Source organism: Sinocyclocheilus rhinocerous, unplaced genomic scaffold, assembly GCF_001515625.1.
Source record: "Sinocyclocheilus rhinocerous isolate Xijiao unplaced genomic scaffold, SAMN03320098_v1.1 scaffold4110, whole genome shotgun sequence".
Lineage (NCBI taxonomy): Eukaryota > Metazoa > Chordata > Actinopteri > Cypriniformes > Cyprinidae > Sinocyclocheilus > Sinocyclocheilus rhinocerous.
In genome coordinates, this window is record NW_015661987.1 from 112,037 (window position 1) to 139,136 (window position 27,100).

A 27,100-nucleotide genomic window follows, 5' to 3' on the forward strand; every position below is an offset into this window, starting at 1 on the left:
TTGTGTTTGTGTCGCAAGTTCAGTGACGCAGGTAGTGACGATTCTCTCTGGCCAATCTGTGATCAGCAGAGTTTACACGTCACGTTTTGGTAACGGTACGGTTCACTTGGAACCTCAACCGAGGTGATACTAAAAAAAGTACTAGGTACCAGGTACTGTACCCAGTGGAAAACCCCCCAAAAGTGAACCGTATCGAGACGTACCGTGCCGTACCATGCAGTGGAAAAGCGCCATAAGTGTCCATGTAAACGTACCTAGTTACTCATTCAGCAGATGCTTTTATCTGTAAGAGTTACACAGCAGGAATCGGACTGACAGATAGAGTTTTACCGTTAGAAACGAGCGCAAATGTATCTCCTCCAATGTTTCGCGCAGAATATCGTAAAGTCAAACTTGGCCTTATAAATCGCAGTTCCCGTCATTAAGACAAACTCTATTAATAACATGGATGGAGAGGCTGTCAGCGGATGGGTGTTTACTAACTTTATCTAGCACGAGTACAAACGAGGACACACAATTATAGCTACTAAATGAGTTAGAATTTATAGTTTGGATTAAATTGGATGATTCATTAAACATTAATAGAATTAAACTACCACAATCCATCCGTTCTGTAGCCCATAATGCTCAGACGTCACATGCTTTTGTGCATTTCTTGTAATTTCCATGAAGGTGGTGTAGGATCTCGCAGCCGCCCAGGCAGAATCTTTCACTGGTTAAAGATCTAGTGAGAGAAAGGTTGAGACTAGTGAGGGTTGATCACTATTGTTAAAGTATAGTGTAAGTGTCCTGTTGTCATCTGGGGAAGTCTTTGTCTCTTGTGTCTCGAGCGTTTGTCATGATGACTGTGTTAAAGGGGTCATATGATGCGATTTCAATTTTTCCTTTCTCTCTACAGCGTTTGTCACATTGTCACATGTGGTTGCCGCAAGCCCTCCGAACACTCACTCAAGACCACCGTGTGTGATGCTGTGTTTCGTTGTGAAAGCGAAACTACTTTGTTTGGTCTTCCTGACCCCTTTAAACGTTCACTGTGGTTTCTGCAGACACATTGTCTCATCTCATCTCCCACCACACAGGCTAAAAGTGACAATAAACTTTGTCTTTCTCACACACACTCAAACCCACAGAGATTTCAGTGCCCACACACACTCCTCGAACTGCGTTGTCTCTACTGGAACTGTTTCTTATTTCATTTCTTCGGACAGGAGCTGAAAGAAGCTTTGTGAATAATTAAATAATTGATTTATTTAACAATTTATTTCCCACGGGCCGGACACGTCTGTATATAAGCACATACAGCGTTCGTGATGGGAAATGGCTCTCTGAAACGCGAACAGGAAGTGGTTTTACTGCGGAGCAGAGTTTAAGCTGCAGTTGGAGATGAAACTTAAAACCCCTGTCAGAACGGGTCACTTGTTTCTCTCACACAAACACATGTTGTGTATGTATGGTGAGTTCATGTCATAGTCTCGCCAGCTCCATGAGCAGCAAATATTACGGTACATGCGTTTAATTCAGTCATCTTGACCTACACTGCATGAGTGTTTCAACTAATGGTGCTTTTACATCGGAGTCAAGGCAGTTTGATGTAAAGACAGTTTGTTCATTAAATGTCAGTTTTTCACATTACTGACATTTAGTTAAAACCAAATCTGGACTCAAAAGTATCATAGACACTAAATGTCCAGATACTGCTGTAATAGAGTAAAGATTGATCATTGCATCAGTATCACAGTTCAAAATCCGGTTGCATGAAAGCCCTTAAGTAATTTGACCTATGGCTATCCCTGATGGGGAAAAAATCCATGAGGCAAGGGATTTCTTTAAGAGCATTGCAACAAACGTCTTAACTCTCACCCTTATCAAGTGTTTCACGGTAGTTTCTGGCAACATACGGCAATGGGTGCCTACGGTTGCTATAGTTACTACATCTAACAATAAACAGAACTTAACAAACCACAAATCTCACTTTAGATACAACCACAGTTGTACTAATATATTTGCGTTATGGAGAATACCAAGATCACTGAAAACAAAAAACGTAAACCAAACCTTGTCTTGGTTGGCTACTTCCTTCTCTCAGTTAACATAAAATCAGCAAATAAAATAAAGTTTTTTGGGTGTTAGTATCAATATGTTAGTCTTAAAGGGGTCATATGATGCGATTTCAATTTTTCCTTTCTCTTTGGAGTGTTACAAGCTCTTGGTGCATAAAGAAGATCACACTATAGACGCTGAAACTGCGGCTGAGATCGGTCACTTGTTCACATTGTAGTATTTCATGTACAGTGAATGGCACGTAGTGCACAATGTAGGTGATAGGGAACGATTCAGATAGTGTAAATATGCTTTCGATTGGGGCAAATGAGGTCTGGTTTCACGATGTGTCACGCGAACCGTGGCAGCGCTCAGTCTGACTTTGGCCCCGGTCCAGAGACGCGATCGCACGGAGAGGATCATATGCGCGAGTCGGCATATATTAAACACTTTTAAAATGACTTAAGGGAGCTGTTTTGGCCCCTTAAATTTATTAAGGTGAAATGGTTACTAAGGAATTTGTAGCAACGCTTAAGGGAGAATAATTAATGTCAGGCTTAAGGTTCCTTAAGTTGACCTTAGGTTTTTTCTTGCAACCCAAGTTTCACTAAGGGTACCCTTAACCTTATAACTAAGGGATTTCTTAGCTTAAGGGCTTTCATGCAACCGGGCACTGTATGTTACAGCTATTATGACAACAGCAGGACGTGACGACTTTGACTCTGGTGAATATGCCTCTTATTCTTATATATCTCATTTGTTTTTAATAATGCGCTGACACGAAAATGCATCAGTAAATGCATCATTTGTGTGACTGAAATCCAAAGTGATCTCATTGTGAATCTCATCACACACAGCAAGTGTGTGCAAAGCCTCATGCACGCTTTTCACCATCATTGTTTCACATACATGCTGCTTTTTGTCAACACTTCTGTAAACATGTGCATGTCTATTCACCCGGAGGGGGGCAGTCCTGGTTCTACTAGGGTGCTATAGGGTGCTAAGCACCCTCAAATGAAAGCAAGAGCACCCTCAGTTGAGGCTGCAAAAGTAGGATATTGGCGAGACAGATCAGGCAAAGCTCCAATGCATATTTGTGTTTGCGCTCAGGAGAGCATCCAAGGATTCTATTTACACTGTGTTTTTACTATTTACATATTAAACTGCACAAAATAAAAATATTGAATACCAGAAATACAACATATATAGATCTAATACATTATATTACAGAAAATCCACTCATTCATATTAAATGGCTATGATACCACTTTGTGACCTTTAAAGGGGTCATATGATGCTGCTAAAAATAACATTATTTTGTGTATTTGATGTAATGATGGCCACTGAAAGTTGCTCATCAAGCAACAGTTAGTCCACAGCTGGTTCAGACAAGGTCAAAGGTACCGTGGTATCCCAGATATGAAACGCCTTCACTCTTCTGATGGCTCTCTCAACAAGAATTGGAAGACGAGCTATGGCTTGTGTTCGCTCTGCATTTTTGTTTCCTGAACTGCGCTGCTGTTTTAAAAGGTGTTATGATGAGTCTGGCCCCACGTTCTGCCAGCATCTTCTCAATGGTCAGCCATGCAAGCATCACCTGGCTCCTGCAAGTCAAGAAACCCTGATTGTTTCATCAACACTTGATCAGAGATGGAACCTGTGTACAAGCTGGACACAAAGGTAACTGCTCCACATGGAGCAATACCGATCAGCTCCTTGAAGGTATGGCATTTTTATATGACTGGAGTGTGAGTAAAGATGGATTCTGGCACCTTATTTCTATGCAGTCAGTGATGACTCTAACCTCTGGACAAAACTGCCTAAACTTCTCAGGCATGGTGGAATTTACTTGCTGTCTGCTCATCCATATGGGCAAAGATCCAAGGATGAGTCAGAGATAATTAGTCCAAATTCACTGTGCAGTGATACAACCTGAAATTACTTTACCATCAAAACATAGCATATGTATAAAATATGTATATTTATAAATAATAATAATTTGTGTCTAAATGGATTAAAATGAAATTAAGACTTGCAAGAGGACTTAAATGAAGTAATAATAATCATAATATTTTAATAATAATATATGCAATAAAGCTTATGGGGAAATGTGCTTCATACTTAATGTTTTTTTTGTTGTTGTTGTTGTAATGCATAAACATACCTGGAAGAGGAGTGACTGCAAGTCTTGGCCTGCTCCAGATGTTACCTCAGGAACGATGTTGTCATCTTGAATGTCATCGGAGGAAAGGACAGGACAGGTGTTAAATCCGTAATGAGCTCTAACCGGTTCGTAAACAGACTCTCGTGAAGTTTCTCTCCAGTTCCAAATAAATCAGGACGAAAGAGTCCCTTTTCTGAGACACTTGCGACTGGTGCCGGCACTGTAATCAGAGTCAGTAAAGTGCTGGCGTTGCACAGAATTCTGTGACCCTAGTAGGCTCTGTAGTGAGGTGGGTTTAGGAGTAGTTCACAGAATACAAACAAATGTGCTACATTTGAGGACCATAAAAGTCAGACCTTTTACATGTTGAATAGCATGCACCCACTTCTTTCTTTCATGTTCATTGCTTGGAAATGCATGAAAACTCAAATACGGTTGCCGTTGCTTATTATTAGAGCAATGAGGGATGCTACATTGTCACCTCTACGTTGATTCAGCCATTGTTGTTTACACTGGAAGGTCTTCCATATTCTGAAACCCTGAAGCGTGAAAAAGGCCTATGTCGTTTCAACCAATAAGAAAACAGCGTGATGATGTCAAGATGCAGAAGTGGTGAAGCAAGCAATATATTGAGTTTTCGGCAGTCAGTGAAACTCATCGTGCACAGCCTAGAGTGGTTTATTGCTGTTAGAACAGAAATCAGTATGACGAACAGTTCAATACTGAAACTGCTCTGTGGAAAACGGTCTTACAGGATTGCCCCTAAAAAACAGTGTTGAAACCAGAGGGTCAAAAACAGGGTAGAAAATGGCCATTTATTTCTAAATTATGTTTAATGTAAAAATCTTACATTAGAAGTGAACAATTTATGATAAAAAAAAAACTAATGCCCTGGGAAAACTTCACTTCATCTCCCTCCCACTCAACTTCACAACCGTGTCTCCACTGAAGAACATGAAGATCTGGACAGGAAGCAAAATGACACTTACTCAAACAACACATAAAACTCTACATAAAAGACAAACAAATACCAGAGGTGGGACAAGCCTGTGCAAAACATAAATGAAGCAAGCAAATTGTGTGTGTGTGTGTGTGTGTGTGTTCAATGACACAGCAATTTAATAAAGAGGGTTTTTTTCCCCAAAACACTTTTATACCTTTCTTATATAATGATTCTATTAGCTTAAGAGTTGTACCACCTGCGAAGGACCAACTAGTAAAACTATTCTCTCTCTGCAAAAAAAAAAACAAAAAAAAAACACTGAACATAAAACCGACCTAGCAGCACAAGCTGTCAAAACTGGCCAAACTGTAAAATTTTGTAGATTAAATTGAACAATATTAGACAACTGTTTAATGCTCCTCACCTCATCTACTAATTGCTTTGTAACACACAGTATTCTTAGTATTCAATAGCAAATCTGACTTGATGAGCCAATCCTGAACATTGATCATTGCTGAGGTCAAAGTAAAGGAAAGTTTGCACATCATCCAGATACATCTGAATATTTCATTGTCAACACAGTGTCAAATGCCTTCATTAGATCTATAAAGACAGCTCCAGCACAGGTACTCTTATCCAGTAAGTATATAACTTTTTCAACTAAACACAACTGGCTGATTCTGTTGAATAATTAGTATGAAATCCAAACTGAATTGGATGCAAAGAAGTATAGCCATTATTTAGATGTTTAGTTAGAAGCTTAGCTACCCTTTTTGTACAACCTTAGAAATTACAACCTTAATTTCTACAACCTCAGATATTATTGGCACAATACTAATAGGCCTGTAATTACTCAAAATTCGATTTTTATATCAGATGTATACCAGATGTATAAATTGGGGTCACGAAGACACTTCCAAGATAAAGGAACAACTGCTTGCCTAAAGGATAGATTGAACATATGCAGTTTAAACTGCATATTGAATGTTCCTCACCTGATTCATTGTGTCTCATGCGTTTCATCAGAATATCAACATTCACATTAAACCACTGTTCTTTGCTCTTTCTGGACTGGGTGCCTTTTTCCCAGTAATCCTCCTGCATTTTCTCTTTCATCCACTGCTGTTTGGGAATCTTTCTCTGTCCATCACTATTGTAATAGTCAATCTGTCTGCCATCCAGCAGACCCATAGCAGTCAACCTCACTATTGTAAGAGTCGATCTGTCTGTCATCTAGCAGACCCATAGCAGTGAACTGATAGATGCCCGGCTGATTGACAGGTTTGGACAAAGCCGTGTAAATGTAATACAGCGAGTGTTTCTCTGCAATGAGGAGAAATAAATTATTCATTAAATAACTTTCGAAGCTCATTAAACACAGTCCAAAAACATTACAGTAACAGAAGGAAACAAATACAATGAATTGTAATGATAATCCCAAAATCCCACAGCAATCCTGATGGGACCAAAGAAGACTGGAAAACTTAATTTGATTTCAGTCCAAGAAAAGAATCCTACAACCCTGTTTATGTACTTCTACTTTTGATTTGAAAACAGAATTGGATGATGAGGTTAAACTTCCATGCTGGTTTATCTTTATTGGTAATCCACTACACTGATCAGCCACAACATTAAAACCGCTGACAGCTGAAGTGAATAGCATTGATTATATCATTACAGTGGTACCCGTCGAGGGGTGGGATGTATTAGGCAGTAAGTGAAATGTCATTTCTTGAATTTCATGTGTTGGTAGCAGTAAAAATGGGCGAGCTAAAAGATCTGAGTGACTTTGACAAGGGCCAGATAGTGATGGCTAGACGACTGGCTCAGAGCATCTCTAAAATCTTGTGGGCTGTTCCCGGTATGCAGTGGTTAGTACCTACCAAAAGTGATGCAAGAGGTAAACGGGAGTCAGGGTCATGAGCATGTACCATTGACACGTCCTACCTAAAGACTGTTGCAGACCACTTACAGCTCTTCATAGCAGTGGTGTTCCCTGATGGCAGTGGCCTCTTTCAGCAGGATAATGCACACTGCAGGAATTATTCAGGAATGCTTTGAAAGGTGTTGCCTTGGCCTCCAAATTCCCCATATCTCAATCCCACTGAGCACCTATGGGACGTGCTTGACCAACAAATCTGATCCATGGAGGCCCCACCTCACCATTTGCAGGACTTAAAGGATCTGCTACTAATGTTTTGGTGTCTTGGAAACATGGGCATCGGAAGCAAAATAAATGTGGGTGGGTCCTCCCCCAGAAAAAAATTTACTGGAATATATGCCATTTTCTGTAGTGTGGTGCCTTTTAATTAACAATGCCTATTTACACAAAGTGCAAATAGGCCGCCTGCTTGGCAGTGGCTATTTACTTCACCTCTGCCCTGTACCAGCCAGTATCCATCCAGTCAACACGCTTCAGGTAAGTATAATCCATTTATTTTCATTTAGAGTTTCCACTCTCACAAAGCAACCTACCGCCATGCGGTTGGACAATTGTTTGTATTAACTGACAGGCATCTTAGGCTGACTACTACATCCCTTTAAGCAGGACCCTACAGGTATTATTTAGGTGCAGTGACCGGTATGCAACACTAGAGGTAGGTATTCAGCTCAAGGACAAAAATGTATATGGCAATCACAATCTCAATAAATTGTACATATTCTACTCAATTCAAAAAGACAATTAAGGCAAAATTAAGATGGCTTTAACACGCCCACTAACGTGACAACATTACAAATGACGGCTGCTGAGCAACATTTCCAGTGGTGTAAGTGGTAACGCGGGTCGCGTAGTGTTTTTGATGCTAGCGAACCGAGTTCGGGTCCGCCTTTTGCCGAAATCATTTTTCTCCCTTTTCACATCTCATATCACATAGGAAAGGCTTTTGTTTTCAATAAAAATCAAAATCAAGGAAATAATCGAAAAGTTGAAATAAAGTATCAGGTAGGGAACGGTGTATCTGAGCAGCAGATGCTGATGCTTTGTTTACTTTGCTGTGTCGCGGGAGTGCAGCAGCCGCGAGTAGTGAAAACACGGAATGGAGTTTAATTTATATGGACTCTGAATGAGCCGAGTGGAATGGATTTGAGCAAGCAGCAGCGTGGAATTCAAGGCGGCAGCTAAATGGAGTTTAATTTATTAAGGCATTCGTCAAGTGGAATGGATTTTACTGAGGGCGCTCTGAAAAGTACACATATTCGCTGAATTAGAGACGGTAAAAGTGGGTGGGTCCAATATAATTTTTCTTCAAAAGTGGGTGGGTCCTGCCCCACCCTCATTCCGACGACCATGCTTGGAAACCAAAGGACAAGTTGAGAGGTTTTGTGGAGTCAGTGCCTCTATGCATCGGGGGAGTGACATGATATTAAGCAGGTGGTTTTAATGTTGTGGCTGATCAGTGTATTATACGTCATACGTGATGCACACAAGCACAGCAGCACATGACCTTCTGTTTGAGCTCCTCTTGTAAGAAGCCCTGAATCTAAATGAGATTTATCCTGTGTAGAAACAGAAACACACTGATATTCCATTTAAAATGGAGTTACCAGTTTGAATGACTTTCTCCGGAGAGCCAGTCACACAGCTGTCTGATGTTTCTCCAGCTCTCTCTCGTCCTGTTGGAGAAACAGTGAAATGTCACATTGATGTGGTTTGAATCTACTTGAAATTTGCAAAAACAAAAACATACCAGCAGATGCTTCAGCGTTCAATGATCCAGTAGCTTGTCCTGGAAAACCATGATAATATCAAGCGTAGTACTATTCTCAGACATAATATTTAATCTCAATGTGTCAGGTTACATGATATTTCATACAGATGAGTAAAGATGGAAAACTATCTGAATATTCTGAATGATATCAGAGTAAGTCATTACCATGCTTGTGCATTAATGACTGAATTAATGCTTTCAGTTTACCTACCCAGTTTTATGATAATTGATTTGAAGGTTCTGTGGGACACAAAACAATTATATTCTGCTTTTTCATCTTCATTGATCTCCACACTCTTCCTCAGCTGGAAGGTTTCATCATGGTTTGGTCTGATTCCTGTGGATTCAACCTCATCTTCAGGCAGAGATGTGCAATATTTCCTAATGGTCATCGTCGCGTCTTTGGCGTAGAAACCGGTGGCCAGGCAGGTGAGTTTCAGCTTGGTTTCACTGGATTTCCTTGCAAACATGTGAACATCTGGAGGAGCTGAAAACACAGGAGTTTGTTTATCAATCAGATAAATGACAAATACTAATACTGTACATTTACTCACAGGCTTTTCTGAGCTCCTCATTTCCATATTCTCTGAATTTGTTGAGCCAGTCCACACACTCTATCTCCAGGTAGCCTTTGGTGTATTGGTTTAGGATCGGCACGCTTTCCCATTTTCTCTTGGTTGGTACAGCTGCGTCAACTGCGGCGACCCACTGAGACTCTTCAATATCAAAAGACAGAAGGTTTTCTCCATCATAGCCGTACTCACTAATGCCTTTGGAAAACTTCACTTCATCTCCCTCCCGCTCAACTTCACAACCGTGTCTCCACTGAAGAACATGAAGATCTGAAATGGACACAAAATGTCTGTGAGATGAAAATATAAATGGATTGATCATGTGTATATGCAGGTTACACTGTGTGAATGTTCCTCACCTGATTCATTGTGTCTCATGCGTTTCATCAGAATATCAACATTCACATTAAACCACTGTTCTTTGCTCTTTCTGGACTGGGTGCCTTTTTCCCAGTAATCCTCCTGCATTTTCTCTTTCATCCACTGCTGTTTGGGAATCTTCCTCTGTTCCTCACTATTGTAAGAGTCGATCTGTCTGTCATCTAGCAGACCCATAGCAGTGAACTGATAGATGCCCGGCTGATTGACAGGTTTGGACAAAGCCGTGTAAATGTAATACAGCGAGTGTTTCTCTGCAGTAAAGAGCAATAAAATGTGAATTAAACATCTATTCACTGGTTTGTGATTAAAGTGAATGAGAAAGCAGGTAAACAGTCTATTATCATAATTCATGCATCTGTAATTCTCTGAGAGACATTGTAGCCTAGTCAACATTCCATATCTGAACCGACGCAATATTACTTAAAAAACACATATTAAAAACACATATTTCTGCTTATCCGATAGGATCTTAGTCTTTGTTAAATTAATTTGATGCCCCTAAAACAGTCCTGTTTAATCTGTAAACCTCTAATGCTGATCAATCACATAACGGTGTTGGCAAATGGCCGCTGCCGTGTTGATCGAAATTTATTAGTTGATATTTATAGATTTTTAGTTGACAACTCGTATTACTTTTATATTGTATAGGTCTATACGATGTTAGCATGCATTTCTCATCACATTTCATTTCTGTCGTTACAAAGACGTTTCAAATCACGACGCGTACTCGTTACTTTCACTTTCATTCTCTGATAAACGCAGAAACTTTGAATCGTTTACCTGCTCGCAGTGAAGGCAAAGTCCCATAAAGAAGAAAAACACACAGCAGAGCAAAGATCTTCGTTGTGACACTTGCTCGCATATTGAAACGTCTTTATGCGTGAATTTAGCCTAACGCAAAACAGCAGAATTCGAGCTGCAGAAAATAGCGGATGTTTTAACCAATAAGACAATAACACGATAATGCCATCATTGAAATTTGATCTGCGTCTGGGCAGAAAGTGGTGAAGCAACACAAAAAACTGGTTTATTTTTACAGTGATGGACAGTTCAGTGTTCGTAAGGACGTTTGTCAATGATATATTCACAATGAACAATTCTTCCACAAAGATATAGTTGGTTAGATGATGGTTTTATTTGCTGTTCTCAAAATGTTTACAAACAGAGTTAGTAATTCAATCATTCAGATAATTAAATATTAGCAAATATTAATTCAGCTTGAATGTCTGTACCTTCCATGATTCTGACAGAGGAAAGAAATAATACTCATTTGTTCGTATAAAGATGAATGCCCTAATTAAAACCATGTTAATAAACTTAACATTAATTAGTCAGATCAGCTATTTATTATCTGTTTAAGCTGTCATTGAATCCCTTTTAAAAAAAAAAAAAAAAAAAATCATTTTAAAACAATTCAGACTGATTATAATATATATATATAAAAATCAATTAGCTGATTATGCTGTAATGTGTCTTTGAGTGCGTTGAGACAGTAATTCAAAGAAAATGAAATATGAGAGAGAGAGAAAATATGAACACAGTGGCACTGCTGTCTGGTGCTTCACCAGCATTCTCTCGTCCTGTTGGAGAAACAGTGAAACGTCAAATCTCTACGGTGGCCGAGAAGTGCAAAACAAATCACAATTCTGAAAACAAAATAACAAATTACAAACGCAAAGTAAATAACAAAGCAATAGACAAAACATACCAGCAGACCCTTTCTCAAGCACAGGTTCTTCAGTATAAGCTGCAGTCAATGATTCAGTAGTTTTCTCCTGATGTCCTGAAAACCACATTAATAATATTTGAATTCTGAATAATATCTGAAAAAGCATTACGATGCATATCATAATTCAATTAATGATTTTAGATGGCATACCCCATTTGACGATAACTGGTTCTTTGAGGGTTCTGTGGGACACAAAACAATCATATTCTGCTTTTTCATCCTCGTTGATCTCCACACTCTTCCTCAGCTGGACGGATTCATCATGGTTTGGTCTGATTCCTGTGGATTCAACCTCATCTTCAGGCAGAGATGTGAGATCTTTCCTGATGGTCAAGAATATGTCTTTGGGGTAGAAGCCGGTGGCCAGACAGGTGAGTTTCAGCTTGGATTTGTCACTAATAGACCTTTTTGCAAACACATGAACATCTGGAGGAGCTGAAAACACAGGAATCTATCAGTCAGTTGCATCTGCAGCAGATCATCAAACAAATACAATTTGATCTACTCACTGCCGTTTCTGAGCTGCTCGTCTACATGTTCCTCACTATTGTAAGAGTCGATCTGTCTGTCATCTAGCAGACCCATAGCGCTGAATTCATAGATGCCCGGCTGATTGACAGGTTTGGACAAAGCCGTGTAAATGTAATACAACGAGTGTTTCTCTGCAGTAAAGAGCAATAAAGCAGTGAGTTTTTCTCGATTGCTAACACACTGTATCTGATTCAGTTGACCCCATTTCCCAAACCTATGCTCTAAACAAAGACATTTCACCTGTTTTCTCTTAAGTTCCAATTTTCTCAGTGTTTTCTGCAAAACTCCACAAAAAAATGCCTTCGTTTTGCACAGGTTTAACCGTGTTCTCATTCAGAAAATACTGACACAAACATTGCAAAACTCATGTCGTACAGGTCAGAATCTCCGGATAATATAAACAGGAGTACATGTGATTATGTGCTTTGTAAAATGAATTCTACTGGTGTGAGACGAATAGGAAGAGGGGTCAAAGGTCCTTTGTTCCTGATGAAATACACAGCACTACAGTTGATCATGTTCGTGTGGTTGGAATGAGCATGAGGGAAGTTGGCCTAAAGGCTCATCTACAGAGTTTTTACACTACTTAAACATACAGTAATAAAGCTTCAGATGAGAAAACCTTCATTATTCTATGTACAATAAATACTGTGGCACATGTTGTACTCCGTCAAACTCATAACTGTTGAATTAAATTGAGATGTTAAATCCGAACTAGGAGATATAAACGTCAAGAATTGTGAGATAAAATAGGTGAATGTTATGTAAAATGTTATAGGTTTAAATAGGCTATTTCATGCTGTAACTGTAGGGCTAATACAATATGTCCCCTATGAACTGCATATGTAAATATTATGTAGACCTATTGTTCAAATCAAATTTATGCTTTAAAAGTAGAGTACTCATAGCAGGTTTAATCCATAGTCTGTCCGTTTAAACATCTGCGTTTAGCTTCTTTGAGGACAGCATTCTATTCCAATTCTGACACCCAAAGGCACAACAATACTTTTTTTTCTTCTCTTAATCCATGGATTTTATCCGTTTCCCTCCATTAGTTACCAGTGTTTTTCTGCCACCACAATGCGCGCGCAGCTGCAGGTGACGTAACTGTGACGTCTACTCCAAATTGGCCAATAACCTCTTGGATATCATTACCCCGCTGTATGTTAGTAATCAGCACACCCACTAGCCAGTATCATATGGAAGATGGATGTATGGACGCATAGAATCAGTAAACAAACTATATATATTGTTTTAACCCAAGCACATGAACAGAGGCGGACAGTAACTAAGTACATTTACTTGAGTATTGTACTTAAGTACACTTTTCGAGTATCGGTACTTTACTTGAGCATTATTTTTTCTGGGAACTAAATAACTTTAACTTCACTACATTTGAAAGACAAATATTGTACTTTTCACTCCACTAGATTTCTATCAAGGTCCTCGAAGTAGAAAGTCGTTAGCAGCTTTGAAAGTCAGTGGGTGATTTTTTTTCTTCTCTAAAACTTGATTTCTTTTTTTCAGACAGTTTATCAGTAATCACTCTTGGGGCTACATCAAGTGATTTCCCAGCATTTTTTGAGCACTGACCAGCTGCAAATGTGATATTTATTTACAACAATTCAATAATAAGAAGTTAATATTGTGATATATATTAGACACAATATTGTCTATTTTTGCTAAATTGTATACGTGAAAATATTACCAAATACCGTAATTTCATTAACTGATACTGGAGTTGAGTACTTTGTCCGCCTCTGCACATGAACCATCATATGGAGGAATAAATAAGATTGAATTTGTCCATTAATAGGTAGCTAGATTTAGATTTCACGGGGTACTCAGATTTTACATTTCTTCAGCACTTTAACACATTTTATTTCTATTTTTTTAAAATAGGCTATGAATTTTAATTTTAGTCGGTCAGCAGTAAAACGAAAATTAATTTAATTTTTAAAATAGGCCGGAGTGGCTTTATGTGGAAGGCGCGCGCAGAAGGAAGACAGAACAAAACCACAACAATTTATTATTACTGTTTTCGTTTCATACTACACTTAATCCTGGCTAAATAGGCGTTTTTCAGCTATAATTGGATTTATCTGATGATTATAACGCGTTTTACTGATCTTATTTCTACATTTTATTAAATGCTGTAGGCTAGCTCATACACACAAAAACACCTGCGACGTTTTAATTGGAAGGTTAGTTTATAAGGTTAGCCTATAAACATAATTCTATTATATATTTAAAAATAATTCTAATATATATACATACTTTTATATACGATGTTAGCATGCATTTCTTCTCAAATTAAATTTATTCCGTTACAAAGACGTTTTAAATCTCGTTACTTTCACTTAAGTTCTCTGATAAATCCAGAAACTTTAAATGATTTACCTGCTTGAAGTAAAAGTGGAGTCCTATAAAGCAGAAAAACACAAAGCACAGCAAAGATCTTCGTCGCCACACTCGTCCCCATGACTGAAAGGCTTTAAGTGTAAATTTGACTAATTTTTATGTTGCTGAAAGCAAAAGCTCACAGCAAGCGAAAAGGTAGCCTACAGAAAATAGCGGTAGATGTTTTAACCAATAAGAAAACAGAACGATGACACATCATGCGTATCTGGGGAGAAATGGAGAGGCTTATCAACATACGGTGTTTTAGCCAGTCAGTCAATGATCAATGAATAAATAACACATCATATATTTTAACATTAAACAATTCTTTCACAAAGTTATAGTACGTTAGATGTCGGTTTTATAATGTTCTCAAAATGTTCACATAAAGTGTGTAGGCTATAATGATATGCATTAGTGCAAATAGCGTAATTCAAGATTATCAGACATTAAAGATATTATTGATAATCGTATAATCTATTATTTTTAAGTAACGTTAATATGACTGTATCTTTGTAATAATCTTTAAGCAAATGTAACGTTATATTGTTTGTGAAGCTGACCTGTCAGCGCGCAGTTGAGTTGCAAGTCTTTAAGCTTCATGTTTTAAACAAGTCATTAGTGCTCTTTGCCCAAATTAGTGTCTCAGTATTAATTACCATATCAAATTTATAGTAATTTATATCAGGAAGGCAGGTAGAATATGTTCGACATATCAGTTCAATTTCATGTTAGAAAGGTACCCTCAAGTTCAATAAGTGAAAAAAAAAACGATTTTGTAACAGAATCGCAAAGACAAAATAATTTCATAGAAATAACAGCTACAGACTTCGCATGTGTGCATGAGAATATATGCTTCTATGAGTTATATCTAAGGCACTGAGACATTATTTGGAAACTCAATGAAACAGATTTAAAAACATGTAAGCGGAAACAGAAATAAATGAAAGCGAGTGTCTAATGAAGAGGGAGAACAATTGAGTATATTTTATAGTTACATAATGCTTATTTGGTGAAAGAAACACTTCTTCTTCAAATTATATTTTAAAGGATCACTATTGCCGCTTGCCCACTTCAGACATTATGTGCATTTATTTATTTTTTCTAATTAGCTAAATAGTTTGCAAGGTTTAATCTTAAATCTAGATTAAATCAAGGTTTACAATTCTGTTGCACCAAACTTTAAACCTTATTTTTAAAAATAAGCAGGTTTACATTTTACCCATCATTTTGATCCTGGATTTAAGTTATATTTAAGATTAAGTTTAATCCTGTTGCAGCATAAATTTAAACTCAGATTTAAATCTCGATTATGGATTAACTTTAAATTTAATTGAGATTTAAATAAAATAAAATGCACATGCAATTAAAATATGTAACTGACCAAACAAAAACAGTGGAGGTCAGACAAAAACAGGTCTCAGAGGTGTTTATTACAAATAAAAATGAAAATGAAAGCGCTTGGAGCTGGCAGAGTGCGAGGGTCGTGGCGGGATGTGGATTCGTTATGGTGCACAGCGCTGTTACGAGCGAATATAGTGAAGTGACATGTGGCCAAATGGTGACCCATGCTTGGAATTAGTGCTCTGCATTTAACCCATCCAAAGTGCACACACACACAGCAGTGAACACACACACACCGTGAACACACACCCGGAGCAGTGGGCAGCCATTTTTTGCTGCGGCGCCCGGGGAGCAGTTGGGGGTTCGATTGAAGGTGGGAGAGAGCGCTGTACATTCACTCCCCCCACCTACAATCCCTGCCGGTACGAGACTCGAACCCCGCAACCTTTGGGTTACGAGTCCGACTCTCTAACCATTAGGCCACGACTTCCCCACTTAGTCGTTCCCCATATAGTCACTAAACGAATCGTGTCATTCGTTTTTTCTTATCACGGTTCTTTTGTCATAAGTTATGCCATTACTCCATTAATTTATACTGGCCTATATATTTCCAGGCTTATGAAATCCGAAAAGAAGGAAATGCAATATTAACATTGCTGTTTCGAATGCATGGCGGAGAAACGTTTCTTTTTTGTTTTTTTTAATTGATGCTTAAACAACAAAAATATAACAAAAGTGCCATGGCGGAGAAAAATTAATCTTAGACCCAGCTAACACAGTTACGTTGTGACGAATAACTGGACCGTACCATATTCGTCGCAGAGATTTACCAAATAACGTACCAGTGACGTAACCATAGACTGTAAAAAACATGGACGTAGTGTCCGTGATGTCACTCGTAGTTTTCTGAAGAGCATTTTTGAAGACTAAAGTGGGCGGAGCCAACCGCCGCCATCTTGGCAGCGCGTCACCACGCGTCACTCCCGGATAATCGAAAATGGGCAAAAACCATGCTGAAACCATGCCATAAACCATCTATAGTGACAGCAGTGCTGCCGTGCAAAGACAAAACACCATAACTTCGTTTTTGGTCGAAAATGAGTTATTGATCATTTTGGGACATTCATGACCTCCATTATCATGTGTATAAATGTCTTGGAGAAAAGCCCTGGAGAAACCAAGGCAGAACACAGTATAACATCAGTTACCGCTCTTGGACTTTGTTTTAGATCGCTCAAATTAATTTACGGTGCTCTGCATTTGTTTAGTCGTTCGTCAATATTACTGTGCCAGCTATACGGAGTTATACGGTATTCTGCCTTTAAAGTCATTTTTCTAAGTTTCACACTCTAGCGAGTCTTTTGCCTTTTGTGGAGCAGAGCGGCAATCCACCGGTCACTCAAGTGGCCATGCCTTTAATTATGCAGAATTTTAAGGCTTAATATAATTTAAACGGACGAGTTATAAAAAACATTCACCCCTTCACAGTTGTCATGAATGGCAAAATTAGCTATATAGACCAAAACCACTTTTTGTACCAGGCTGTAAACATGTTTTTTTCTGCTGTAAAGTTGGGCATTTTAACATGGGGAGTCTATGGGATTGACTCCCTTTTGCAGCCAGCCTCTAGCGGCCAGTCGATGAATTACAGTTTTAGTCACTTCCTTGTTGGTTTCACAAGAGAGAGACAGAGAGGTTGCCGCTTGGACGTAACTTTGTGGTTCCCATATTCGTCCTGGCGACGTTATAGTGGTACGTTCCTGGAACGTGGCGAGTACGTCCTTACGACCAAACTGGCACGTTCCCTTTATTTTAATATTTACTTCTTAAAGCCCGGGCCCTGAAGATATGCTCGGACCATTACCTTGAAATCCATACAGAACTGATAAACTCATAAACATTCTCTGCTGTAAAAAATAAACACTAAATACGAATGGTTTTAATTGTTATAGGGGTTTTTAGTGATATGTAGCTGCAATGCAAACCAATACAAAAACATATTCAATTCTAATAGAAAATGGACAAAAACACACTGCATTCATTTATTAATCTGCATTTATTCAGTGTTAGTTTCTACAAATAGCTACTAAGCCAATACATTTTGAACATTACCTATTCCTTTACCATGTAAAGTGTTACCAAGTCATGAGCACAGAAAATTGAACACATCAATACAGATTACACAATGATTAAAATGTTTTATTATTACTGAAAAAGTTTAAGTGTCTCGTTAAGGATGGGTAGGCTATAGTTAAATAATGATTTCATCTGTGAAAATGATCAATAATTATCAGTACTCTATTGATACAGCTCATTATTTACTTTTTATTTAACTTTTTTATTCCATCATTACTTTTTTCAGAAATAAGTGAAATTGATTCCTGTATATGAGGCACCTGCTACAAATGTCTGGTGGTGATGTGCTTTAATACTGCTTCACTATCAGAAGAGAAACCTAAACAATATTACAATTACCAAAGAACTACAGTTCTTGAGCTTCTCAGAAAATAACAGAAATAAAGAAAATAACATTCATAAATAAAGAGATGAAAAAAGAACAATGTGGAAATTTACAACATCTCTCCTGTATTATTTGCCCCCCCCCCCAAGAAAATGAGCATGTTGACTTTTCATTTTCCGTCGGTCTTAGTACACGATGTAACTACAGAAGAGTCAAGTTTTAAATAGGAAAAATATAGAAACTCTTTGGTCATTTTTGAGCGAGATGCTAACGGTCTAATCAGATTCAATGATCTATGCTAAGCTAAGCTAAAAGTGCTACCGCCAGACCCGGAGATCGACTGAATGGATTCCAAAACGGTAAAACTCAACTGTTTAACTCTAGGGGAGCTGGAAAATGAGCCTATTTTCAAAAATAGTGGAGTGTTCCTTTAACTGATTTGCAGAGTCTAATTTTCCTGCAGGTGGATAGAGGCGTCCAGTGTAAACAGGGCTGTTCTTCAGCACCCTGGCATTGTGCACAGACCTGGGATACCCAACAAAGATATTGAGGACCTTCCCCTGGCGGTCAGTGACGGCCTGCAGCTGAACAGAATGGAACAGCTTCCCGTCGAAATAGTGTTGGGCGTCGCTGGTGGTTCAGTTCGGATGTGACAGACATCTGTTGTTCCAGCTAGCACATGGACAGCTGGAGACCCACCTAGCTGTGCAAAACCTGCTCCCACTGCCTCCAGGTCATCAGCGGTGGGGAAAGCAATCAGCCTCCTCTAAATCCTGATGACTGCCCTGCTCATTCTGTGTACAATATCATGCACAGAGGACTTGGGATGTCGAAGGCATGCTGCTCAGAGTCTTTGATACGTATATAGTTTAAAAAAAAAAAATTTATACAATGAGCAGCTGTATTTTTATTAACTAATACTAACAAAGCTTAATAAATACTGTAACAAATGTATTGCTCATAATTAATGTTAGTTAATACATCAATGTTAACAAATAAAACCTTATTGTAAAGTGTTACCCTAAAAACAATGTTTTGCCTGATAGAGAAAAATATATCGTTGACAAAACCACCAAGTTATAAAATTAAAAACATTGTCAGAAGAGTTTAGTAACCTTCTGTTAAGTGACATTAACCAATTTAGCAAATCACACCTGGTGAGCTCAAACTCCGCTCTGTATGTCTTCCTCACATCTGGACTGACAGACTTCCAGTCAATGATACCTACACAAGAAAAAAAAAATCTCTGAATTAATGCAATAAACGTTCTAAATATTTTTAAAAACCTTGTTCAGTTAATAAAAGTGCTAAATATGCGTACTGTCCAGCCAGGCAAAGTGAGCTCTTCCTCGAAGTTATTTACAAAACTCTTCAGGGCTGCGTTTCTCAAAAGCATCGTAAGCCAGTTGATGACATGGTTCTACAATCAATTTAGGCTTAAAATGCTTTTGGGAAACGCAGCCCTGAACGTTAAGTAAAGAGATTTAAATGCAGGGAAAATAAATCAAATACATAACAACGAATATAAAAATATTACCAATAATAATAATAAAATACATGGACTTACAAAACTTGTGGGATGGATAAAAATGTTTTCTTGTAGGCCTATTTTATTTTGTGTACTTTATGCAACATTTATTCATAATAAACTTATCCTGCACTGCTTCATGTGTGTGTCCATCACACGCTACTGATAGAGGTAACACACACTCATAAACACAACACATATTCTCACACACACACACACACTCTCTCACTCACACACACACTCACACCTGCGCAAACACATTACTGAAGCTGAGATTCATGACCTGATGAGTGTGTGTGTGTGTGTGTTTCAGCGGTGTCTCTGCTGCTGGGAAACGTCAGGCTGCTGGAGGAGGTTTTATCTGCCTCTTCATCCTCATCTTCATCACTGCAGAGCTACTGTCTGCTCCTGCTGTCCTCCCTCACGCTCCTGCAGCACACACACTCCGATCATGTACCAAACACTCCTCCTGCAAAGCTGAGATCAGTGTCGTCTCACTTATAAACACCTGACCACACCTGTGTGTGTGTGCTGAACGTTCACAGGAGCGTGGAGTGTGGATCTGCATCAGATAATCAGATGACAGACACAGACACAAACACACACACACACACACACATATGGACACACTGCTCATCGGTAACACAAACACACACACACACACACACACATATGGACACACTGCTCATCGGTAACACACACACACACACACACACACACACACACACATAAATACACACTGCTCATCGGTAACACACACACACACACACAATAATACACTTCTGATGAGTTTGACTTCTATTCCTGCTGAAGACGTTTGTTATTGTTACTGAAATATTTTTATATGCCTATTTATTTACATTAATAATAATTAGTTAATTATTTAATATTTAACGGAATTGTTATTATTTTCATTTGTTTAGTAACAAAAAAGGTTATTGTTTAATAATTATTGCTGTTAATAATTAGTTACTCGGTCATTTGTGTAATGAAATGGTTATTGGTTAATATTCATTGTTACTTTTAATAATAATTAGTTCGAATTTTTGTAATTTGCATGGTGACAAATGGATATTTATTAATATTCATTATTGCTATTTAAAGTTATTCATTTTATGAAGTGCTCACAAAAATGGTTATTGAATAAAAATAACTTTACTATAAATAATTATTAGTTAGTTACTCATTTTACAATTTGAGTAGAAGAGACAAATATGGTTATTGATTAATATTCATTTGCCCTATCAATTACAATTACTCAGTTTGTGTTGTAACAAAAATGGTTGATTAATATTCATTTTTAACAATAATTTGTTTAAATACAAGTAATTTGCTAGCCACAATTTTATTTTGTACTATTAATTATAATGAGTTAATTTATAATTTCAGACAAAATGGTTCTTTATTTAAGTTTTTTTTTTTTACTATAAATGATCATTTGTTGCTCACTTTATGATCGCAATAGTGACAAATGTTTGATTATTATTCATTTGTATTATCAGTTAATTATAATTACTAATGTTTCGTGTGTGGTAAGAAAAATGGTTATTGGTTGATATCCCTTATTATTAGTTATGCTTACATTTTTATATTTTATCTGTAATATCAAAAAACGCTACTGATTAATTCGTAATTAAATTATTTATTAATGTATCTGTTGCTTTTTGTGTCGTGTGTCGGTAAATATCAGTATTGATCCGTTTTCATCTGTCAAGTCTATAGAATTAAAACCCTTCGAATAATTCTATTGATGACGGACGCCTGTGACGTCAGCCCGCGTGCGTCGCTTAAGCGCTCCGTGCGGAAACCGGCGGCGCACTCTTGCACTCGCGCGGCATGTGAATGATCCGATCGCACGCGCCGCTCGCATCGCCAAACGAGAGCTCGAATCCGACGGCTGATCGACGCGTTTTTAACCGATGATCGCGCGCGCTTGACGCTGAAGGTGAGTGAGCGAGTGCAGCGGCGATCCGCATCAAACACCGCTCGCGATTATTTGTTATTCGGTGTTAAATATTAACATCTGGCCTCGGTCAGTCAGCCGAAGGGTCAGCTATAGAGAAATACTGCTGTGTGATGATGGCAGAATCATATACCATAGTAATACCATGGTATCTGACAGCGCTGTTTGAATACCAGAGTGAATTAATCTGATAATGATTCTATTACCATGTGATAATTCTGTTCCCATCTGTCACCGAATCACGGTGCTTGAACCGCTTTTTGTGAATTATTATCTCTGTTAGATTTGTTTGTGGGTAGTTGACTGGAGCTGTGAACTGTCAGGACTAACCAGTTAAACTGGTTAACCCATGCAGGCATGAGGACGTGATGTAGGGTTGTTTGATTTCAAAGGATTTAACCTCAAATCAGACACGACTAGAGTTTGGAGGAAACGATCTTTAAATGGCTTCCAGTCCTGTTCAGACCAGACCAGAACCTCATATCTGTGAGTCCTGCAGTGACAGTTCGGGGTTGGTCTGGTCTGGTGTGAGATGGTTTTTGTCTCTATATCATGATGTTAAAGTCTGTCAGTGACGGGTCGGTCTGGTCTGAGATGGTTTTCGTCTATATCATTATGTTAACGTCTGTCAGTGACGGGTCGGTCTGGTCTGAGATGGTTTTCGTCTATATCATTATGTTAACGTCTGTCAGTGACGGGTCGGTCTGGTCTGAGATGGTTTTCGTCTATATCATTATGTTAACGTCTGTCAGTGACGGGTCGGTCTGGTCTGAGATGGTTTTCGTCTATATCATTATGTTAACGTCTGTCAGTGACGGGTCGGTCTGGTCTGAGATGGTTTTCGTCTATATCATTATGTTAACGTCTGTCAGTGACGGGTCGGTCTGGTCTGAGATGGTTTTCGTCTATATCATTATGTTAACGTCTGTCAGTGACGGGTCGGTCTGGTCTGAGATGGTTTTCGTCTATATCATTATGTTAACGTCTGTCAGTGACGGGTCGGTCTGGTCTGAGATGGTTTTCGTCTATATCATTATGTTAACGTCTGTCAGTGACGGGTCGGTCTGGTCTGAGATGGTTTTCGTCTATATCATTATGTTAACGTCTGTCAGTGACGGGTCGGTCTGGTCTGAGATGGTTTTCGTCTATATCATTATGTTAACGTCTGTCAGTGACGGGTCGGTCTGGTCTGAGATGGTTTTCGTCTATATCATTATGTTAACGTCTGTCAGTGACGGGTCGGTCTGGTCTGAGATGGTTTTCGTCTATATCATTATGTTAACGTCTGTCAGTGACGGGTCGGTCTGGTCTGAGATGGTTTTCGTCTATATCATTATGTTAACGTCTGTCAGTGACGGGTCGGTCTGGTCTGAGATGGTTTTCGTCTATATCATTATGTTAACGTCTGTCAGTGACGGGTCGGTCTGGTCTGAGATGGTTTTCGTCTATATCATTATGTTAACGTCTGTCAGTGACGGGTCGGTCTGGTCTGAGATGGTTTTCGTCTATATCATTATGTTAACGTCTGTCAGTGACGGGTCGGTCTGGTCTGAGATGGTTTTCGTCTATATCATTATGTTAACGTCTGTCAGTGACGGGTCGGTCTGGTCTGAGATGGTTTTCGTCTATATCATTATGTTAACGTCTGTCAGTGACGGGTCGGTCTGGTCTGAGATGGTTTTCGTCTATATCATTATGTTAACGTCTGTCAGTGACGGGTCGGTCTGGTCTGAGATGGTTTTCGTCTATATCATTATGTTAACGTCTGTCAGTGACGGGTCGGTCTGGTCTGAGATGGTTTTCGTCTATATCATTATGTTAACGTCTGTCAGTGACGGGTCGGTCTGGTCTGAGATGGTTTTCGTCTATATCATTATGTTAACGTCTGTCAGTGACGGGTCGGTCTGGTCTGAGATGGTTTTCGTCTATATCATTATGTTAACGTCTGTCAGTGACGGGTCGGTCTGGTCTGAGATGGTTTTCGTCTATATCATTATGTTAACGTCTGTCAGTGACGGGTCGGTCTGGTCTGAGATGGTTTTCGTCTATATCATTATGTTAACGTCTGTCAGTGACGGGTCGGTCTGGTCTGAGATGGTTTTCGTCTATATCATTATGTTAACGTCTGTCAGTGACGGGTCGGTCTGGTCTGAGATGGTTTTCGTCTATATCATTATGTTAACGTCTGTCAGTGACGGGTCGGTCTGGTCTGAGATGGTTTTCGTCTATATCATTATGTTAACGTCTGTCAGTGACGGGTCGGTCTGGTCTGAGATGGTTTTCGTCTATATCATTATGTTAACGTCTGTCAGTGACGGGTCGGTCTGGTCTGAGATGGTTTTCGTCTATATCATTATGTTAACGTCTGTCAGTGACGGGTCGGTCTGGTCTGAGATGGTTTTCGTCTATATCATTATGTTAACGTCTGTCAGTGACGGGTCGGTCTGGTCTGAGATGGTTTTCGTCTATATCATTATGTTAACGTCTGTCAGTGACGGGTCGGTCTGGTCTGAGATGGTTTTCGTCTATATCATTATGTTAACGTCTGTCAGTGACGGGTCGGTCTGGTCTGAGATGGTTTTCGTCTATATCATTATGTTAACGTCTGTCAGTGACGGGTCGGTCTGGTCTGAGATGGTTTTCGTCTATATCATTATGTTAACGTCTGTCAGTGACGGGTCGGTCTGGTCTGAGATGGTTTTCGTCTATATCATTATGTTAACGTCTGTCAGTGACGGGTCGGTCTGGTCTGAGATGGTTTTCGTCTATATCATTATGTTAACGTCTGTCAGTGACGGGTCGGTCTGGTCTGAGATGGTTTTCGTCTATATCATTATGTTAACGTCTGTCAGTGACGGGTCGGTCTGGTCTGAGATGGTTTTCGTCTATATCATTATGTTAACGTCTGTCAGTGACGGGTCGGTCTGGTCTGAGATGGTTTTCGTCTATATCATTATGTTAACGTCTGTCAGTGACGGGTCGGTCTGGTCTGAGATGGTTTTCGTCTATATCATTATGTTAACGTCTGTCAGTGACGGGTCGGTCTGGTCTGAGATGGTTTTCGTCTATATCATTATGTTAACGTCTGTCAGTGACGGGTCGGTCTGGTCTGAGATGGTTTTCGTCTATATCATTATGTTAACGTCTGTCAGTGACGGGTCGGTCTGGTCTGAGATGGTTTTCGTCTATATCATTATGTTAACGTCTGTCAGTGACGGGTCGGTCTGGTCTGAGATGGTTTTCGTCTATATCATTATGTTAACGTCTGTCAGTGACGGGTCGGTCTGGTCTGAGATGGTTTTCGTCTATATCATTATGTTAACGTCTGTCAGTGACGGGTCGGTCTGGTCTGAGATGGTTTTCGTCTATATCATTATGTTAACGTCTGTCAGTGACGGGTCGGTCTGGTCTGAGATGGTTTTCGTCTATATCATTATGTTAACGTCTGTCAGTGACGGGTCGGTCTGGTCTGAGATGGTTTTCGTCTATATCATTATGTTAACGTCTGTCAGTGACGGGTCGGTCTGGTCTGAGATGGTTTTCGTCTATATCATTATGTTAACGTCTGTCAGTGACGGGTCGGTCTGGTCTGAGATGGTTTTCGTCTATATCATTATGTTAACGTCTGTCAGTGACGGGTCGGTCTGGTCTGAGATGGTTTTCGTCTATATCATTATGTTAACGTCTGTCAGTGACGGGTCGGTCTGGTCTGAGATGGTTTTCGTCTATATCATTATGTTAACGTCTGTCAGTGACGGGTCGGTCTGGTCTGAGATGGTTTTCGTCTATATCATTATGTTAACGTCTGTCAGTGACGGGTCGGTCTGGTCTGAGATGGTTTTCGTCTATATCATTATGTTAACGTCTGTCAGTGACGGGTCGGTCTGGTCTGAGATGGTTTTCGTCTATATCATTATGTTAACGTCTGTCAGTGACGGGTCGGTCTGGTCTGAGATGGTTTTCGTCTATATCATTATGTTAACGTCTGTCAGTGACTGGTCAGTCTGGTCTGGTCTGAGATGGTTTTTGTCTCTGTAATGTGATGTTAAAGTCTGTCAGTGATGGGTCAGGGTCGGTCTGGTCTGGTCTGAGATGGTTTTCGTTTCTATATCATGATGTTAATGTCTGTCAGTGGTGGTTTATGGTCGGTTTGGTCTGGTTTGATATCTGAGTCTCAGGACAGGAAGTAGAACATCCCTCTGAAGCGGTCTGGCTCTGAGCAAAGGCATGAAATATTAATCATAAATCTGTCAGATCCCTCTGGGTTTATGATGTCTGTTAGTGAAGCTGGAGCATCACATCCAAACCACACACTCACTGACTTTATCTATTATTTACAACGTCATATGATTTTTGTTTTAATCTTCAGTGAAATATATTTTAAAGGGATGGGTTCTCCAGAAATATGTCATTCATCTTGTCGTTTCAAACTTGTGTGACACAAAAGAAGATATTTTGAAGAACATTAGGGCCAAACAACTTTGGACCCCATTGACTTCCACTGCTTGGACATTCCTCTAAATATCTTCTTTTGTGATTCACAGAAACTCATACAAGCTTGAGCGACATGATGGAGAGTAAATGATGACAGAATGGTATTTTCTGATTGAATGAGACTTTTGTTCCTTGATGTTGTAAATCTGAACTGAGGCTGTTGTATTCTGTCTGAAGTGACGTTTATCAGCTGAATTCTTAATTAATCTGTCACTGATTTTATGCTGAATTATTAATTCTGTTCCTGTTTATGTGTATCACGCTTTTTATAACGCATATTGTTTCAAAACAGCTAATATTTTTGTGCTCAAGCAAATTTCATAATAATCAAACAGCTTACAAATGAGGAATATAACAAGCCATTAGGATTTGAACAGTCACATTTAATTTATGCTTGTTTCGTTTAATTTTCCTCTTTTACATGATATTGTATATTTGTGTAACAGACAGTGCTTTGGTTCACTCTGTGGTTCGTGATCGAGTGTTGACTGGAGTTTGTCTCCCTCTAGTGGTCATGTTGAGGGTTTGCGCTCTGCTGCTGCTGGCGGCTCTCGGCTCCTACTCGGACACACAGAGACCCCGACACGACTCCAACCTGGAGATCTGTATCCTCCTCAGACACGAGTGTGTGTGTGTGTGTGAGAGTGTGTCGTTCTCCTGAACGTCTCCTCAGATAAGCATCTGTTCGAGACCAAGAGGAAGGATCAGCTGAACGCGCTGAAGAACCTGGTGGAGCTCAGCGACGTCAACCAGCAGTACAAGATCATCGACATCATGCTGAAGGGCCTCTTCAAGGTGTGTGTGTGTGTGTGTGTGTGTGTGTGTGTGTGTGTGAAACAT

The 27,100-nt window shown here is 39.3% G+C and overlaps 1 protein-coding gene, 1 long non-coding RNA gene and 1 pseudogene across 2 annotated transcripts; 1 reads left to right on the forward strand and 2 right to left on the reverse strand.

Moving 5' to 3' along the window:
- Positions 1-3,611: 3,611 nt before the first annotated feature.
- Positions 3,612-4,705, reverse strand: LOC107727041 (uncharacterized; annotated as a pseudogene).
- A 247-nt stretch (positions 4,706-4,952) lies between these two features.
- Positions 4,953-14,620, reverse strand: LOC107727042 (uncharacterized). Its single transcript, XM_016536794.1, has 15 exons — positions 14,471-14,620; positions 12,049-12,201; positions 11,690-11,974; positions 11,519-11,593; positions 11,321-11,393; positions 10,591-10,682; positions 9,789-10,061; positions 9,412-9,699; positions 9,069-9,344; positions 8,837-8,875; positions 8,694-8,762; positions 6,370-6,470; positions 6,143-6,314; positions 5,095-5,166; positions 4,953-4,966 (listed from the first exon to the last, which is right to left on the reverse strand). Exons 1-15 carry the CDS (start codon positions 14,550-14,552, stop codon positions 4,953-4,955), a joined length of 2,064 nt encoding a protein of 687 aa, XP_016392280.1. The 5' UTR covers positions 14,553-14,620.
- Positions 14,621-21,590: 6,970 nt separating this feature from the next.
- On the forward strand, positions 21,591-27,052 carry LOC107727043 (uncharacterized). The gene is made up of 3 exons (XR_001638319.1): positions 21,591-21,748; positions 26,770-26,865; positions 26,934-27,052. It is a non-coding gene; the product is annotated as an uncharacterized LOC107727043 (long non-coding RNA).
- Positions 27,053-27,100: the final 48 nt, after the last annotated feature.

Excerpts from the sequence above, each read along its gene's own strand:
- LOC107727042 (XM_016536794.1), bottom strand. The coding sequence starts at position 14,552 with ATGGGGACGAGTGTGGCGACGAAGATCTTTGCTGTGCTTTGTGTTTTT. Across the intron at positions 12,202-14,470 it reads TCCACTTTTACTTCAAGCAG|AGAAACACTCGTTGTATTAC; the intron begins GTAAATCATTTA and ends TCTTTACTGCAG. Across the intron at positions 9,700-9,788 it reads CATGAGACACAATGAATCAG|ATCTTCATGTTCTTCAGTGG; the intron begins GTGAGGAACATT and ends TGTCCATTTCAG.